This window comes from Martes martes (genome assembly GCF_963455335.1).
Source record: "Martes martes genome assembly, chromosome: 15".
Lineage (NCBI taxonomy): Eukaryota > Metazoa > Chordata > Mammalia > Carnivora > Mustelidae > Martes > Martes martes.
Window position 1 is genome coordinate 23447217 of NC_137903.1, and position 15248 is coordinate 23462464.

General features: G+C 36.2%; 1 protein-coding gene across 3 annotated transcripts in view; it reads right to left on the reverse strand.

Annotated features, from left to right (window-relative positions):
• KCNT2 (potassium sodium-activated channel subfamily T member 2) overlaps positions 1–15248 on the reverse strand; it is a gene marked incomplete at both ends in the record, with an annotated part of 342191 nt that overhangs the window by 53618 nt on the left and 273325 nt on the right. For all 3 annotated transcript variants that reach the window (XM_080825071.1, XM_080825070.1, XM_080825069.1), the window contains one exon: positions 11269–11380. In XM_080825071.1, the coding sequence (XP_080681197.1) occupies positions 11269–11380 (112 nt within the window). The remainder of the gene's footprint in view (positions 1–11268; positions 11381–15248) is intronic.

The following is a 15248-nucleotide window of genomic DNA, read 5'->3' on the forward strand; positions in this document are numbered from 1 at the left end:
ATACAGCAATATAGCTGTATTTTTAATATTTATCTTTAATATTTATAACCAAGTTTTCTTACTCAATGAAAATAACCAATAACTGAGGAAGGTTAATCCTCTCCTACACTAAACATGTATTTACTCTTTTTAAAAAAGTTTTAATTTAAATTCCAGTTAGTGAACATCCAGTGCAATATTAATTTCACGTATAGAGTTTAGTGATTCAACACCTGCATACAAGACCCAGTGCTCGTCACAGCTCGTGCCCTCCTTAATCCCCATCATCTCCTTAACCATCCTCCACCCACCTCCCCTCTGGTAACCATCAGTTTGTTCTCCATGTTAGGAGGATTTACTCTTCATAAATATTTCTGCAAAGGACTTGAGGTAATACAACAAAAGGAACAAACACAATAAAAGCATTTAATAAGATGTAAACAAAAACAAAACAAAACAAAAACCAAACCCTAAAGCCACGTAATATATCCTAACACCTGGGAGTTTTGCTTTTGAATATTCTCATATGCGAAGGCACAAAACTAGGCAAGTAGGAGCCACCACATCCAGGGATTTCCAACTTTCTGTCATCTGAGTTTTCATTTCACTAAATGCCTTTTAAGTTGTACCAGCCACACCAAATTGCAACTGCAACTATACTCTGTAAATGCCTAGAAAAAGAGACAAAGAAAAGAAAGAAAAAAGGAAAGAAACAGCACATGTGTGTACCGCAGTGTGTGGGAGTTTCTGAAAAATTCTGTTGCTATTATCTTCCCTTAATAAATGAAGACATGAGAACTAATGTTTGTCAAGATTGTAAGGAGTTTCTTAAGAATCCAAATTAATCTTGCACTTAGCTAACAGTAATCTCAAAATGCTGGTTTTATTTGTTGCCAAGTGTACTTGGAAAGATAGATACAGCAAAGCAAATTAAAAAAAAAAAATCAGTCTTTACTCTTTGAGGCAATGGAAGGAAAGTCTTATTCCTCATGTAGCAAATTTGGAGGCTCCTCCAGGGAAGGAAAGCCTCCCATACCCAGAGTTTAAAACTGTGTGACAAAAAGTATTACTCAAGGGGCGCCTGGGTGGCTCAGTGGGTTAAAGCCTCTGCCTTTGGCTCAGGTCATGATCTCAGGGTCCTGGGATCGAGCCCTGCATTGGGCTCTCTGCTCTGCGGAGAGCCTGCTTCCCCCCTCCCTCTCTGCCTACTTGTGATCTCTTTCTATTCTGTCAAATAAACAAATAAAATCTTTAAAAAAAAAAAAGTATTACTCAAGGAATGAAAGAGGGCTACTGCTGTTGCTTCCTGTGAAGGCACAAGGGTGACCTGACCCCCAGGCATCCCCTGGACAAACTAGTTGGGACACAGACTCTGCCCTTCCAAGTAGCAAGAGGAGTTACTCCACCACATCCAACACATCGATGTAGTTGAGAAGACTGTCTAGACTATAAAAATACTCTCACTTGAGACTGTAGGGAGAGACTAAAGGGTAAAATAAGCATGTGGTGTCCCAATTTTTGTCTGTTTCCATTCTATCGTAGTATATTCTCTAATTCGGGAGCCTAGGTGTCAAGAATACTTAGTTTGAAAGCACACGTAGGTCGTTTGTAGATGACTTCTCCGTTCTTCCCCCGCATGGACTTTGTTGAGTCAGATTGGCTGTCTGGTAAAATACTAAAATTCTTTCCCCAGATTCAGTTTCCACGTCAGCATGGATAACATTCCCATTTTAGAGAATTCACTGTTCTTAATATCAGTTCTGCAAATCCTCCTCACTTTCTAAATGTTTAGTATGCTTCACACCCTCGGAAAACCCTTTCATGTGAATAATTCTTAGGTGAGTAATTCTGCATTTGTGATTTACTCCCTTTTTTATTATTAACTTTCCTTACCGTAGAGAAAAAACACCAAAGATTTCACACCGCTGTTTTCAAGACCCACTAGTTTTAAAGTTACCCTAAAAAGTAAGAGCTCAAGTAACTCATTCCATTCCAATGAGAATACATTCTACAGTTTCTTTCTTTACTTCTAGATGTGAAGAAGTTGGATTAATTTCTTAAACTGCACTTTACAAGTGCTATTTTTGTATATGGGGAAAAAAAGAACTAGAGATGACTAATACTTAATCTTACCATCCATTCTAATGAGATATTGTGACAAAATCATTTATCTACCTCTCTGTATCTCAAAGGCAACATGCAAGCTAGTTTTATACATCGGCAGTAAAGAGCCCATATCATAACTACAGAGGAATTACATTTGGCTTGCAAAGATTTACTGAGGTCTAACAAGTGCCAACACTTAACATAAAAGTCTAAATTTCTGATTCCTTTTAAATTTGGAAAATCTGATATCAGAGGTCATATCAACAACTGGCCAGAACTGAAAGCATCTGCTTCCTATGAGATTCATTCTTTTGTACATACGATTCATTTTATTTATCTGTGTCACCTAATTGCATGGTCAGGCTCTTGATTTCCACTTTGGAAGATCAGATACTTGTTGGAAATGAGTCAAGGGATCTGTTAGCTCACATCTTGTTTAGTGACTTATGTCAGAAATAACACAGTAAACGGCTTTGGGAAAAATGAAGCTGTGTAATCAACAAACACTTATCCATTAACTGTTATATATCAGGCACTGAGCTAGGTTGGTAGAATGCAGAGGTAATTAACAAAAGATCCTAGTTTCGCAGGTATTCAGTTTTACTTAAAAGAAAGGCCTAAATTCAAATATCTACAAAGCCATGTGATGTGAGCCTGTAAAAGTCCAAGTATTAAGGAAACCTAAGGAGGGTGGGGAATGGTGAAATGACATCATAGTTGAGCCTTAAAAGAAAGGTTTTGCCAGGTGTGCCTGGGTGGCTCAGTGGGTTAAAGCCTCTGCCTTCGGCTCAGGTCGTGATCCCAGTGTCCTGGGATCGAGCCCGGCATCGGGCTCTCTGCTCAGCAGGGAGCCTGCTTCCTCCTCTCTCTGCCTGACTCTCTGCCTAGTTGTGATTTCTGTCTGTCAAATAAATAAAATATTAAAAAAAAAAAAAGGTTTTGCCAAATAGGAAGCAACCTTGCATTCTGGGTGCAGGATCTTATTTTTGCTTTTTTATAGGATAAGAGATTTAAAACATTTACACTTTTATTTGCTTCAGTTTGGAGAAAAACAAACCACTATTCTTTTTTGGTGCTTTTATAAAACTATAAAGCAAACTACGTGTATTTACATTTTAAAAATAAAGGTAAGTTCTGTACTATTTAATGATCTTCAGAAGTTGTGACTCATAAAACACAACTATAATTTTAAAAATTATTAAAACAGGCTAAATCAACCATAGTTGCCACGATGAAGGAAGGCCTGAGAATCAAAACAGCTCGTGAAATGCTGGTACCTCACTGAAAAAAGATAAAGAATTAGAACCAACCAAATTGTCTTCAGAAGCAGTTGGCAGTCCAAACTGGGGGAAATTTTGGAATAGAAATAGAAAATAGTTAGAAAATAATGCTGAAACATAATAATTAAAGGAGAAAATCCACTGTGTTTGACTAGGTTATCAGTGTAGACGTGACGTTTTGAGAGGTACTTGAAAAAAGTTTGCTTTACCGTCATTAAGAATACAAGTATCATTTAAGAGACTAGTTTTAAGTAAGGAGGCCTATGAGTTTAAAGGTAATACCTAAATATACCCGAGTCCTTAGAAGACAAACAAAGGGTACATACATTTCTTGTGGAAGTTTTATGACATGAAGGGTCGTTGATGAAAACTATGTCATGATTTTGAAAAACTAACAGCTGTCCAAATGAATGACTCACAGCGGAGTCTAGACTGTTTTTTTGGTTTTCAGACTACATGCAAAGGATTGTTGCATATGTCATGCTCTTAAAAAACTGATTGGGGGGAACGCCTGGGTGGCTCAGTCAGTTAAGTACCGGACTCTCGATTTTAGCTCAGGTCATGATCTTGGGGTTGTGAGATGGAGCCCTACACTGGTTCATAGGCAGCCATCTTCTCCCTGTGTCCTCACATGGTGGAGGAGTTCTCTGGGGTCTCTTTTATAAAAGCACTAATCCCAGTCATGAGGGCTCCACCTTCATGACCTACTCAACTCCCAAAGGCCCCACTTCCTAACATTATCACATCAGGGCCTAGGTTTCAACATATGAATTTTGGGGAGGGACACAAACCTTCAGCCTATGGCAACTCTGGACAAATTGTATAAAATCATAATACTGTACATTCTTAATAGATAAATTTAAATAATAAAATAATTATCCACGTAAATAACATTTTATCACTCCTCTAGAGTATATCAGGTAATGCTTTTCCACATTTAAAAGAAATAGAAACTAATATCAATATTCTCTTCAAATTCTTCCTGGACAGCCATGGTAAAATGGTAAATATTTTCTTAAAAATGGAATAAAAAGTGTCCTAATAAATCAAATCCAGTGTAGGCAGATAGCAACAAACTTCCATTCAGCTATTCTAATACTTTGATTATGAATAAAAAGTAGTCCAACTTGTTTGGACAGAAAAAAGTAAGGTCATGTGTTTTTGTTTGTTCCTATGTATCTATACCTCCCATCAAATTATAAATTCCATGTATTTATTCTGTTGGTAACCGCTATCATTAAACAAGGTATCTGGGTCATAACAGGTGCTCAGTAAATATTTACTAGTTTGAATTTAAATTGAGAGTATATAAAATTTGCCACTTGCTTACACAATGAATATATTAAAAAATAAATCTGAGTCTCACTTATTTCTCCCAGATGCAGTCTTCAATTTTTATTATTTTGCTCTATCATTGGCTACAAAGTGATGTGATTTACAGACATGACTCTTTGCATCCTGACACCAATTCTTTGACACCAACTGGATGTCCTACAATTCAATTCAATCATGACACTACCCAGAGTTGACTCCGACCCCACAGGCTAAGGGGTCAATCCCATGAGACGACTCCCATCTCAGACATCAGCCACAAGTCCCAGATATCTCCAAGACAACTGTTCAGCCTGCTATAAATTTGGGGCTTCCCACAACTCCTTTAGTTTTGATAATTTGCTAGAATGTTCATAGAACTCATGAAAATGCTATACTTAATGATTATCATTTTATTATAAAGAGTAAAAATAAATGGCAGATAAAAAGTTACATAGGGCAAGTCCGAAAGGATCCTGAGCACAGGAGCTTCTGTCTCCATGAAGTCAGGGCGCACCACTTTCTTGGTACATCATTATGTTTACCCACCAGGGAACTCTCCAAGTCTTGTTTTTCAGGGTTTTTATCGGTTTCATTATGTAGACATGACTAATTAAATCACTGGCCACATGATTAAACTCAACGTCCAGCCCCTCTGCTGTCCATGGAGGTCTGAAAGGTGATGAAGATGTTGAAAGTTTCAATATTCTAATCATGTGGTTACTTTTTCTAGCTCTCATCCTAAAGCTTTCTAGAGGATACACCATGAGTTGCCTCCTTAGCATAAAATCAGGTATGGTTGAAAGATATGAAAAAGACTACTAATAAATTCCAAGGGTTTTTGAAGCTTCGTGTCAGGAACCAGGGATAAAGATCAAATATATATATATATAAAAGGGTGATATAAAATATCACCCTTTCACCTCATATTTTCATTACTTTGCTTCTTACATCAGTGTGTAATTATCAAGTGCTCAAGTGTCAAGTGTAATTATGATCATTATTGGGGAATGGTGATAATTTAAGAGCAATTTTAAAGAATGTAGTCTTAAAGCAAATTGCTGTAAGCATGAATAAAAGGCTTTTTTACAAAATGCATCAAAACAAGAGATGAAGTAAGTCTTTATAGGAAAATGAGATGAAAAAGTCTTTTTCCTACTGCTGTCCTCCTCTTCTCTGTTTTTTATTACCTGTCACATTTTCCATGTTCACTCAGCTCTTATACTGTGTTTCTGATGCCAACTACACTTATTTTGTGAGAGAAAGTGTCAATGACCCAATATGACCAATGATCAAACATGGGAAGTACTTTTGGGAAAACAATGGTGGTAATGGGAATATCCAAGACAAAAAGGATAATATAAAACAAAACAACTCAAAACAAAAGTGGACAACAACAAATGAAAGATCAGATGAAAGGGAAAATGCAAGCTAAAGCTCAGATGTTCAGAAAATATTTTGAAAATTTCATAAATTTGTGGTATATTGCATGTGACAGAGAATATGGACTGTCTACCAAAATTGATTGCCTTATTCTTCATAGGCATACGACTGGACTACATTTCCTAATCCCCCTTGAAGTTAGGTGTGGCCATATGATTGAGTTCTAGCCAGTGGCATATGGAAGTTTATGTGTCACTCCCAGACCTGATCCATTAAAAACTTCCATCTGTTTAATACTGGTGTGTATATACTGTTATTTGCTGCCTTTAGTTGTACATTTTAAGATAGATAGTAGCTCAAGCAAGAATTAGTTTCAAGTACAGACTAAAAATAAACAGGGAACTCAGAGATCTAGGATCCTCTAATATTTAAAAATTGTGCACTTCTGGGGACGCCTGGGTGTCTCAGTGGGTTAAGCCTCTGCCTTCGGCTCAGGTCATGATATCAGGATTCTGGGATCGAGTCCCACATTGGACTCTCTGCTCAACAGGGAGCCCGCTTCCCCCACTCCTTCTGGCTGCCTCTCTGCCTACTTGTGATCTCTCTCTCTGTCAAATAAATAAATAAAATCTTAAAAAAAAAAAAAAGACACACTTCTGAATGCCAACAAGAGAAAAAACTGATGCAAGGCACTGAACAACAAATTCCAACCCAGCACTATTGTCTCAATAACTTTAAGGCAGCTTCCAAAGAAAGAGAGATGCATGGGTTGAGAAGGCAAAGAAATTTTTAAAAAATTATTTTTAAGAAGGAACTTTGGGGAGCATTTGGTCATAAAAATTTAGGGAAGTAAATATACTAGAATTTCATCAAGTTTTTGAAAGAAATTAGCAGACTCATCTAAGAAATCTTTAATCTTTAAAATTTTAGGGAGAAAATGCTTTCATAAGCTTAAAAATCTTTAGATTTTTTCCAAACTTGGATAAGCAGTAAGTAGGATAAACATTCACACAGGAGGCGAGAAGTATGTACTCCTAAAATAGTTCAGGAAGAAGCTTGAGGTGAGACAAGGGTCACATAAAACAACAGACAAGGGAATTCCTCAAGAGAGCAAATCTAAAAAAATAATCAAGGAATTTCCTTTTCACAAGAATAGATGGGGGTCCTCAACAGTCATTCATTGTTCACAACGTGTCATAGACCAGTGATCCTTCTGTGCTCTCAGTTCTCTCCTTTTCCTCATGGAAGTTACTATTGTGTCTATTCTTCAGTGTGTGGCCTCTTCCAGAGAATTCTTACAGATTATCACTTCCATTACTAGTGGCAACCGGTGTTCTATTAGAATTCAAGGTCTACAAGGAAACCACCCAAATGTAATCATGACACAAGTCAAACTGCCAGGGTCAATGCAATCTAATCTCCCACACTCATTCTAACAAATTCTAGCACAAACGAAAACCACTTAGTGTCCAAAATGTGTGTCAAGCAGCCAAGCTGTTGTTTGTTTCTAATTCAAAACCTTGATTATGTTTCGAAAGGTGAAGGCTTTATCTGTGAAGGTGCAAAGGCATCTAACTATGGATAGAATAGAAGGATGTTCATAAATATGTTCAAAAGAGTAAAAAACCTACCTATTCTTCAGCCAAAAATAAATTTGGAATATTATTCAATACTAGAAATAAAGGATCAATTTCCCAGGCCTAAAAATATCTCCTTGTGTCCAGAATACAAATATAGAAAGACAATTACTATGTTAGCTATATTTATATCAGATAAAAAGCATGGATTGGAAATTAACCATCACTATATCACTGATGGCACATGCGTTAGTTTACTAGGGCTGCCATAACAAAGTACCACAGACTGGGTAGCTCAAACCACAGAAATTGATTGTGTCAGAGTTCAGGAGGCTGGAAATCTGAAATCAAGGTGTCAGCAGCATTGGCTCCTTCTAAGGGCTATAAGCACACGGGTTTGTTCCAGGCTGCTCTCCTTGGCCGTGGATGGCTCTCCACATTGTCTTCCATTTATCTATGTCTTTCTGTATCCAAATTTACCATTTTTATAAGGATGTCAGTTGTATTGCATTAGGGCCCACCTCAATGGCCTTCTTTAATCCAATTACCTCTATAAAAACCCTATCTTCAAATAAGATCACATTCAGAGGTACTAGAGGCTAGGACTCCCAACACATCTTTTTTTGAGGGGGAGGAACACAATTTAAGCCATAACAGCACTACAGTCTAAAAGGTTTCTATGTGACAAAACCACTATTTCCATGGATAAAATGGTAATAACTGAGTTGAAAAAAAAAATTTCTATGGCTTTATAACCTCCAAACCAACTGGTTTCAATTCCAATTGCCCAAGGCCCACTATTCCTTAATAATGAGGGGATATACTGAATTCCTTTACTCTTTTTGGGAAATATCTACTATCTGCAAGGGTAAATACAAATCTAAAAAATAAATGAATTTCCCTGATGCCAAAAGAGAAGAAAATTAGATCTTTCCTCCTCTTTTTCCTAGAGCAGTTCCTTTAGAAAACTTGCGATTGTAAATCCTTTCTCTGTTGCTTTCAGAAGGATGCAAACCTTTTGAAAACCTGAATAATCTCCAGCCAGTTTTATATCTCAGTGAAGTCTTTCTTGGAAGTCTTAGAACTATCTTTCTGAAATGTGAACTTAAAGCATACAGTCTCTCTGTCTTTTTGGAAGGTTAGTCTGTGTATCCAGCTGCAAGTTTTAACTGCTTGCTTGTTGCCAAGATACAAGAAGTTTTATTTTTCCTTTATATTATGACAATTAACATATATGCAAAAATTGTATTTGCTTAGCTATATAAAAGAGTGAAATGCCTTTCTGTTTTCACAATCTCTTTAGTGGATTTCTTGAGATGTATATCAGTCTGATTTAATGTTTATTCAAGTAAAACTTTCCTACATTTGTAAAAAGCATTTCTAGATTGGTAAAAGATTTTATTTTTTTATTAATTCCCCAACAAATATTAAAATCTCATATTGTTCTTTTTCCCTAATGCAATAGACACACAATAATATAGACACACACACTCAACACTATTAAAAACATCTTCCACTGGGGCGCCTGGGTGGCTCAGTGGGTTAAAGCCTCTGCCTTCGGCTCAGGTCATGATCTCAGGGTCCTGGGATCGAGCCCCGCATCGGGCTCTCTGCTCAGCGGGGAGCCTGCTTCTCCCTCTCTCTCTGCCTGCCTCTCTGCCTACTTGTGATCTCTGTCTGTCAAATAAATAAATAAAATCTTTAAAAAAAAAAAAAAAATCTTCCACAATTACGATCTTTTTTTTTTTTTTTTTTTTTAAAGATTTTATTTATTTATTTGACAGACAGAGATCGCAAGTAGGCAGAGAGGCAGGCAGAGAGAGAGAGAGAGAGGAGGAAGCAGGCTCTCTGCTGAGCAGAGAGCCCGATGCGGGGCTCGATCCCAGGACCCTGGGATCATGACCTGAGCCGAAGGCAGAGGCTTTAACCCACTGAGCCACCCAGGCGCCCCCACAATTACGATCTTCAAACATCCACTCACTTGGCATAAAATTGAATACATAGAATGGAGTATTGATTAGTGATATCCACAATAATTTATAGTTATGTTTGTAGTACCATTTATTTGAATACTGATTATATGCCAAAACTGGGCTAAGTGTTTTGGATAGATCATGTGGTATAATCTTCGCAATGACCCTATTATTTAACTATTACCACTATTTCTAGAGAAGAATCACAAAGCTATCAATGTGTAAATAATTAAGCCAGGTTCCATTCCCAGACAATAGTAGAGAAATGGGCCAATCTGACTCCAGAGCCTATACCCTTCATCACTAGGTAATCCTAGTATGACATGAGGGAGAGCATCAGATACCATGTCAGCACTGATTTCAGCTGGATTCCTGATAACTGGGTTTGCCTGTGGGTGCTGAGCCAATTTAGCCAAGCTTGCCTCCACTCCTGTGTAGTGTGGCATAATGGAAGTTTTCTGTCCTGAACATTAATGTCTTTAAGATTCTCTTACTGCACTAACTTAAGAGCTATATAATCTTGAAAAAGTTATTTTACCTGTCTTACACTCAGTTTCCTCTTCTGAAGGCAGTGCCTAAAAACAACTTAACTATGACTATGAAGGAACAGTGGGAAGGCTCTACTAATATAACAGATATGACCAGCTCTGATTGAAGATGGAAATCAACAAACCAGAGTGGAATAATGTCCTTACTCAGCAATATGTCTCCTAGGAATTAGGACAGTGTTTGGCATAACAGGTAATCAAAATCAAATGAAAAAATGAACTAACCAAACACTAACAAATATAAGGCATCATTATCTGTCCCTCTTACATTTTCATAAACAATAAAGATGGCACAGATTTAACACATTTTCACATGAGTAAGATCGAATCTCATTGTTTTCTCTTACATCAAAGTCTTCCGGTGTACTAGTATCAAATAAATGCTTGATACAAAATCCATTTACAGCCACACTCAGGTTAGACATTAAGAATGGAAACCACACCTCTCTGTCCACATAACATGACTTTACAATCCTACTTTGTCCATTCACATTACCCTGATCCCTTCCCAAACCTAATCAACCCCCCATTCCAAAGACCCTCATTAAATAAGATTTCCTGTACTCAAGAAACTTTCACCTTGCTTCCCCAGTTCTGATGCATTGCCAAAGCTCTCCTGAGGTGACCGTCTCCCTTATCTAAGGAAGCAATAAACTCAGCTTTGTCTCAGATTGTGTTGGTGACATTAGGGAAGCTAACTTTAACAAAGCCTACAACTTTCCTAAGGCCTTAAGGGTTATTTTAAACTGCAAAGCCCTCTATAAACACAGGTTTCTTGATATAGCACTCATGGTATTAACAATATAACTGGCATTATAAGTGAGTATATGCATTCTTGTTGCATTTAACTCTTTCGTAGATCATGCTTTGAATTTACAATAGATGATGAGAGAATAAGATATTTTCATTCTGTTCACTTGTGACACAAGTGGTTCAAATCCATCGATTCACATTAAAAAATTGTAAATTAAGATTTTAGTTCCAAAATAAGAATACAAAACAGTAATTTTATTTTTACTACCTCATAGCATTTCTTTCTACATACAGGAATTTCAGAGTTGCTCTTTCAGGAAAAATAGTTAAATGCAACTTCCTTAATATGAAGTCTTACCTTTTCCAGTTTTGAAAGAGCAAGAGAGTAACAGTCTTTGGCTCTGAATTGCATGAATCTCATGTTGGCTGGGTGGGTAAGTTCTGTGATAATACTGAGACTGGAAAACAACCTACATTAAAAAACAAACAAACAAACAAACACACAAAGAACATTTGCATTACACTAACAATCCAATATGGCATTTTTGTATAACAACGTATTTATGAGTAAGTGTTTCCTAGCCTTAGGCATGAAAGTACATGCAATTACAGCAGCAGGCATTGCCACAAAAACTGTCCATATAATGCAAGAAAAACGGAACACTGTTTTCCAAAGAATATTTTAACCAACATTTTAGCAATGTAAGAAAAATAAATTTAGTAATTTGGCTTTCATTAGACATTTCTCTCTACAATTATGAAGTGGCAGAGAATAGAAACTCATGAAGCTGATTTAAGAAGTTACAAGGTGACTTTGTGGATAATGTTAAAATTAAAATTTATAAATGAATACACTGATTGACAAAGATGTCACGTGATGAGCTTGCTGTTTATAATATGAGTTCTTTGATCTGCTAAGTTCCCTATCCTCATAGTATGCAATTTTAAATGTCAAATCTTGCTATAATGACCTTCTGAGAAGAGAAAATATTTTAGCTGAAATAACATTTCATTATAATGAATTGAGGCCAAGGCTCAGTTGATAGTATTCTTCTAAAAGGATCCTAAAGAAAGCATTAGCTTTCTTCCTATACACCTCCTTCCCCCCAAAACACACACACACATACCCCTGCACACATACATACATGATAATAACTATCACATCATAACTTCTTTATTGTTATTTTTACTTACTGAGGGCAATATTTAACACCTACATTAACAAGTAATTATCAAGTATTTGTGATCGGACAGCTCTGGTCTCTAGGACATAAAAACAAGTATGAAGTGAAATCTTGCCATTAAATTAGGCCCTACTACCTATAGGAAACTACAAAAAATTATAAATTATAAGGCTGTACATATTTTTTTGGTACATATTTTTCTAGGGGTGATAAATATGGCTGGCTGAGTCCTCACAGATTATGTAGCATTAAGACACCAGTAAATGGACAGCTCATGAGAAGCATCTAGAACAGTGTTGAGATATAAGGCCAGAAAAGTAATTTGTAAGAAAAAAGTAGTTGCAAACCAATGAAAAACTAATTCATCTTTTGGGAAATTTTCATTTTCTCTGAGAAATATATATTTATCTTCCATAGATAGTATTATTCTAACTTTGGATACATTTATGATTACTTGGATGATATAATCCCTTTTTAACACATTATATCAAATAGAAATATATATATATATATGTAGCTATATATTGGAGGTCTGAGTTACAGTGAGTGGTAATATGATTAGGTGACCTGGTCATTGTACTTTAGTGATTTGTAGAATGGAAATTAGATAGAACCAAAAAAATGTGTATGATGTACCATTTCTGTTCTAGATAAATGAACCTATACCACTGTTTAGACTGAGAAAGTGAATGCATTACCTAAGTCTGCCACCTAGTGAAAATCTGTAACCATAACCTATATCTATAACTAAATAAGACTTAAATATTGAAATGTTTTATTGCATTGCCTTTTATATCTACAAAATATTATTCACATTCAATTATAATACATTTATAAATTTGGTTTATATTTGGTTTATATTAATTATATATCTTTTAAATACTCATCTATAATTCTATTTCTGGGCCTTAACATGGTGTAAAACACATTCTGATTATAAGGTATCTTAGATATAAAATGACATAAAAAATCTATCTTCCCTAGGTATGAGGATCACATTAAAACAATATTACAGTTGAAAAATAATATTGTTTTTTCTATTTAAAACTTTTCTACAATTACTTTATGTTCTGATTGAGTGATGTGAGTATCACTGTGGGGATGTACAAAATCTCTGTGGAATAGTTCTCTGTCTGAATTAATTTATTCAAAAAGTATTTTTGACAGACATGCCTTGTTATACTAACCAATACACTCTATACTCTATTTCACTATATATTCTATTTCCCAGACCACTGGGAGAACTCTGGGACTAGCTGCAATTATATATTCAAGCAAAACAAACATAAGGACATATAAACCTGGAAAATGTTTACAGTATCTTAATAAAAGTACTCAGCTATTATCTTATATTATAAATTTCGATCTGTTGTGATGGCTGGGCATGATGTTTCTGAGTAAAGGGAGTATACGTTATATAGGTACACACACACACTTAGATATATGAAACACTAGTTTTAGACTACAATTGACTGTCAACACTAAAGTAAATATGAATTTTTTTTTACAAACACTTTTTAAATACTTTTGGTCTGAGTCCGAGTTAGGAATAAACAAGACCATAATGAATACCAGATATGTCCTATATTTAAATTTATCCATGTAAACTAACCAAAAGAATAAAAAAATATTTTTTTACTATATAAAGGAATCATTCTCGCATTTATACAAATTCATTACCAATATTTTCAATTATATCATTTTCCAGGTGTAGAGGTATGTTATTTCTTCAATGAGACTATGACTACTTGTGCCAAGCTAAAGACAATATTTCCTTTTTTTATTTTTATTTTTTAGCTTGCCATTTATGGTCTTAGCATCCTGGGGATGCAAATCTTTTAAATGACCAGTTCTCCCTGCTCTTACTATCCCCCCTCCCACCGCAAACCACTTTTCACATTGTAGCTAAAACAATATTTTAAAACTCCCATCTTTCAGTGGTTTCCTTCCTGTTAACTCTAACGATCAACTTGCTACGAAGCTCTGGAAACCAGGACCTCGGAGCCTTTGGCTATGCTGCCCCCATGTGGCAGGCTCGCCTCCTCTCTTCGCCAGCTTAGTCTAACTTGCAGGTAAAAGATCAATTTCTCAGGGAGGTGTTCCTTGATCCATTGGACTAGATCATATATTCTTGTTGTCTGGATGTATATAAAATTCTTTTTTTTTTTTTCGGTAGCTGCCACACTTACCATTCTCCAGTTCAATTTTTAAATGACTTGTTTAATGTTCCCGGCTTAGACTATCAGCAACCCAAAGCCAGGATGCCTTAATCACTACTGATCACTGTCTGCCTTCAGCACCACAGCAGCCATAGACAGCATCCTGTAGAGGCCCCACACTCACTGGATAGATGCTCAGTAATACTCCGTGGATAAATCAAGCTGTAGGTGTTTATAGAGGTCCACCTGACCTGTACTGAGCTAATGCAGGAATTTCTCCTTCCAAACATCACAGATCCATGACTTGACTGAATGTTTCCACTGACAGAGCACTAATAGTAGTTATCTTGGCAGTTTAATCAGCTAAATTTTAGGGGAAAAAAGCAAACACAAAAATATCTTCATATAAAAATAGCCCAAGGGACTTCCGAACGAAGTCACTCCTAGGCTTTTACAATGCAGATAAATCGATGCTAAATCAATTAAATGAAGAAACCATTAGACTGAGAAAGTCCTAACACTTTAGCAGGCTACATAAGCAAGCCAACACCTCAGCCTACAAATGCCTCAAGGCTAATACATCAAAACCAAAGGACAACCACACAGTCAGCTAGGCTTTCTCGAATAAAACCACTTAAGCTGTGGCCAAATAATTTCCTTGCTTTGTTTCTCCCTCTTCTCGATGAGTCCCTCACTCCTGTCCTTGGAGTGTTTCTAACCACTTCCTATCTGGCGCTGCCAGATTTGAACCGATTTTTACTCACATAAACTCTTAAAAATTGTTAACATGCCTTAGTTTATCTTTTAACATTAGTAACTATTTACATTCGTAGCCATTCTGTATTAAACTAATGTTTTAACTATCTTGTGTGCTCTCAAGAAAATTCTCTGCTTCTCAACTTCCAGAGAAAGTTTTCTTGCCTCTTCTTTTCCGGATGCACAGACTTAAGGCCGTTGGTTTGAATCAGCCATTTTTTTTTTCCTATATAGGATAG